The sequence below is a fragment of the Coenobita brevimanus genome, chromosome 11, assembly GCF_032717465.1.
Source record: "Coenobita brevimanus isolate Jiangsu-jjx chromosome 11, ASM3271746v2, whole genome shotgun sequence".
Taxonomy (NCBI): Eukaryota; Metazoa; Arthropoda; class Malacostraca; order Decapoda; family Coenobitidae; genus Coenobita; species Coenobita brevimanus.
Window position 1 is genome coordinate 10364096 of NC_136964.1, and position 2500 is coordinate 10366595.

The window sequence follows — 2500 nt, forward strand, 5'->3', positions numbered from 1 at the left end:
ATCTGGGCCAAGATAAGGTGAAAGGAGTACAGTTTAAAATATAAGGAATAATAATAATAATAATAATAATAATAATAGTAGTAGTAGTAGTAGTAGTAATAATAATAATAATAATAATAATAATAATAATAATAATATCTTCACCACGCACTGCATACTGCAAAGGACTCAACAGAAACGCAATAATAATAATAATAATAATAATAATAATAATAAACGATAATTTGAGCCAAGTAAAGGTGAAAGTTCTATAGTTCCCTTTATATAAGAAAAACTAATTAATTTAAATAAACCAGTTATATAAAAAATAATGTTTAAAAAATAGCCATCATTTTCGAAAGCTAATATGCACTGTAATATTTCAGGTGGTGATGATGATGATGATGATGGGTGAATTCTCCATGGTCTTCGCTCCCTCCAGCCCGCACCCAGCCCCCAGCCCTCACCCAGACCCCAGCCCACACCCTCAGCCCACAAACACGGGTCTAGGGGCGTATCCGAGGCCGATAAAAGGGGGGAACAACTCCTACTCCCACGTCCTCGCCTCCCAGCCCGTCCAAGATACGCCTGAAGTTGCAATGGCGAAGAGAGAATTCCTTTTTATTTTCAACAGCATCAGGGAAGCACTCACGGCCCAGCACCAGCAGAATATGACGTCATTTGCGCACACACTCGCTGCGCACCTTCATCATCGGGAGCGGGAACGCAGCGCACATCATCATCATCATCAGCAGCAGCATCGCCAACATCAGCGACTCAATATGACATTCTTAGCGCAAACTCTCGCTAACTATCTCCACCATCAACATAGCGATCATCAATATCATCAACCACATAGCCGCCAGCATGACCACGACTCCCATCAACCACATAGCGATGATCTAGGACGCGAAATGAGACAGCAACATAGCCAGAACCAACATCAACACGAATCACATCACTACCAACATCACCCACATAACCACGACCCCCACCGATCACCACTACACACTCCAGTCCACTACCAACCCCACCACGCCTACTACATCAACCAGGAGGACTTAGAAGACCACTACTATCATCAACACCATCATCAACACACTCCAAGCCTCCCAATCCTCTCTCACTCCCCTATAAACGATCCAAACATATTCCCTGATCCTATATTGGAGCCGCAGTACTTCATGCCGTCTATACAGGTCGATTCGAATTTTCTGAAGCATCTTAATCCTCCTTTGCCCTCCGAATCCCTTATACAGGAGGTTCGATCCCTTGGTACAAACGATTATGGAGACACCTGCTACCAAATCCTCCTTCTTGTGCCCGACAATGAGGAGGAAAGTAGTGAGGAGAGTAGAGAGGAGGAGGAGGAGAGTGGAGAGAGTGAGGGAAGAGAGGAAGACAGCAGGGAGAGTGAGAGAAGAGAGGAAGACAGCAGGGAGAGTGAGAGAAGAGAGAAAGACAGCAGGGAGAGTGAGAGAAGAGAGGAAGACAGCAGGGAGAGTGAGAGAAGAGAGGAAGAGAGAAGGAAGATTGATATATATAGAGAGCAAGACAGTAAAGAGAAAGAGAGAAGCGAGGAAGATGAAGAAAAGAGGAAGGAAGGCAATGAAAGTGAGGAGTATGAGACGAAGAGTAAAGACAACGAGGAGAGGAGGAGTGAGGAAGACAGAAGCAGGGAGATAAATGAAGAAAGGAGGAGAGGAAAGACAGACAGACACGGAGGGAAAGGATCAAATCAAGACAGAAGGAAAGAAAATACACGTAGATATGAAAACAAAGGCAGCAGATCAAGCATAGAACATCAAGACAACAGAGAAAGCAAAACAAACAGAAGAAATCGAGAAAGAAGTAGAGAAAGTAAGAAAAACAGCGATAACGATGATGACGGAAGCAAAGATGAGGGTAACGGAAGCAAGTACATTCAAATTCAAATCCCAATAGGTGAAAACAGGCATAGATCGTTGTTTAAATTCAAATCTCCATTCATTTTTCACTCAAAGACCAATTCAGAAGAGGAAGGACGTAAAAGTGATGCAGAAAGATATTATTTCCACTCAAGAACTCACAGTATTGATGATGGCGATGAACGTAAACAGAAATTCAAAAATCCCGCCAGCTCTCGCCCCAAATCCAGTTCGGAGGAGGACGAAAGCGGCGAAAAAACGTATCATTTTTCATCAAGAACTCAAATCGATCGTAATGGCGGGAAAGAGCATAGATCCTCGTTTGAATTTCCCGCGGCTAAAGTAGAATTCGTTATCGGCGCTCCAGTCTTGCGCGGGAAAAATGCCGAACGGGAAAGTCTACCGAAAGCTTCAATACACAGGGAAGACTCCGTTTCGTCACACTTTCCAACCCCCGACTTAACCTGGAAGTGGTGGCAGTAGTAGTAGTAGCAGTAGTAGTAGAAGAGGGAAGAAGTAGTAGTGGTAGTTGTATGGGAAAGTAGTATTAGTATTAGTAGTAGGCTAGCTGTAGTAGTGGTAGTTGAGGAATTAGTAGTAGTGGTAGTAGTAGG

At 43.5% G+C, this 2500-nt stretch overlaps 1 protein-coding gene across 1 annotated transcript in view; it reads left to right on the top strand.

The window, feature by feature from the left end:
- The window catches only part of LOC145410986 (uncharacterized), a 9271-nt gene extending 8877 nt beyond the window's left edge, over positions 1-394 (top strand). The window contains exon 4 of the mRNA XM_080281047.1: positions 366-394. Coding sequence (XP_080137173.1) covers positions 366-394 — 29 coding nt within the window. The remainder of the gene's footprint in view (positions 1-365) is intronic.
- Positions 395-2500: the final 2106 nt, after the last annotated feature.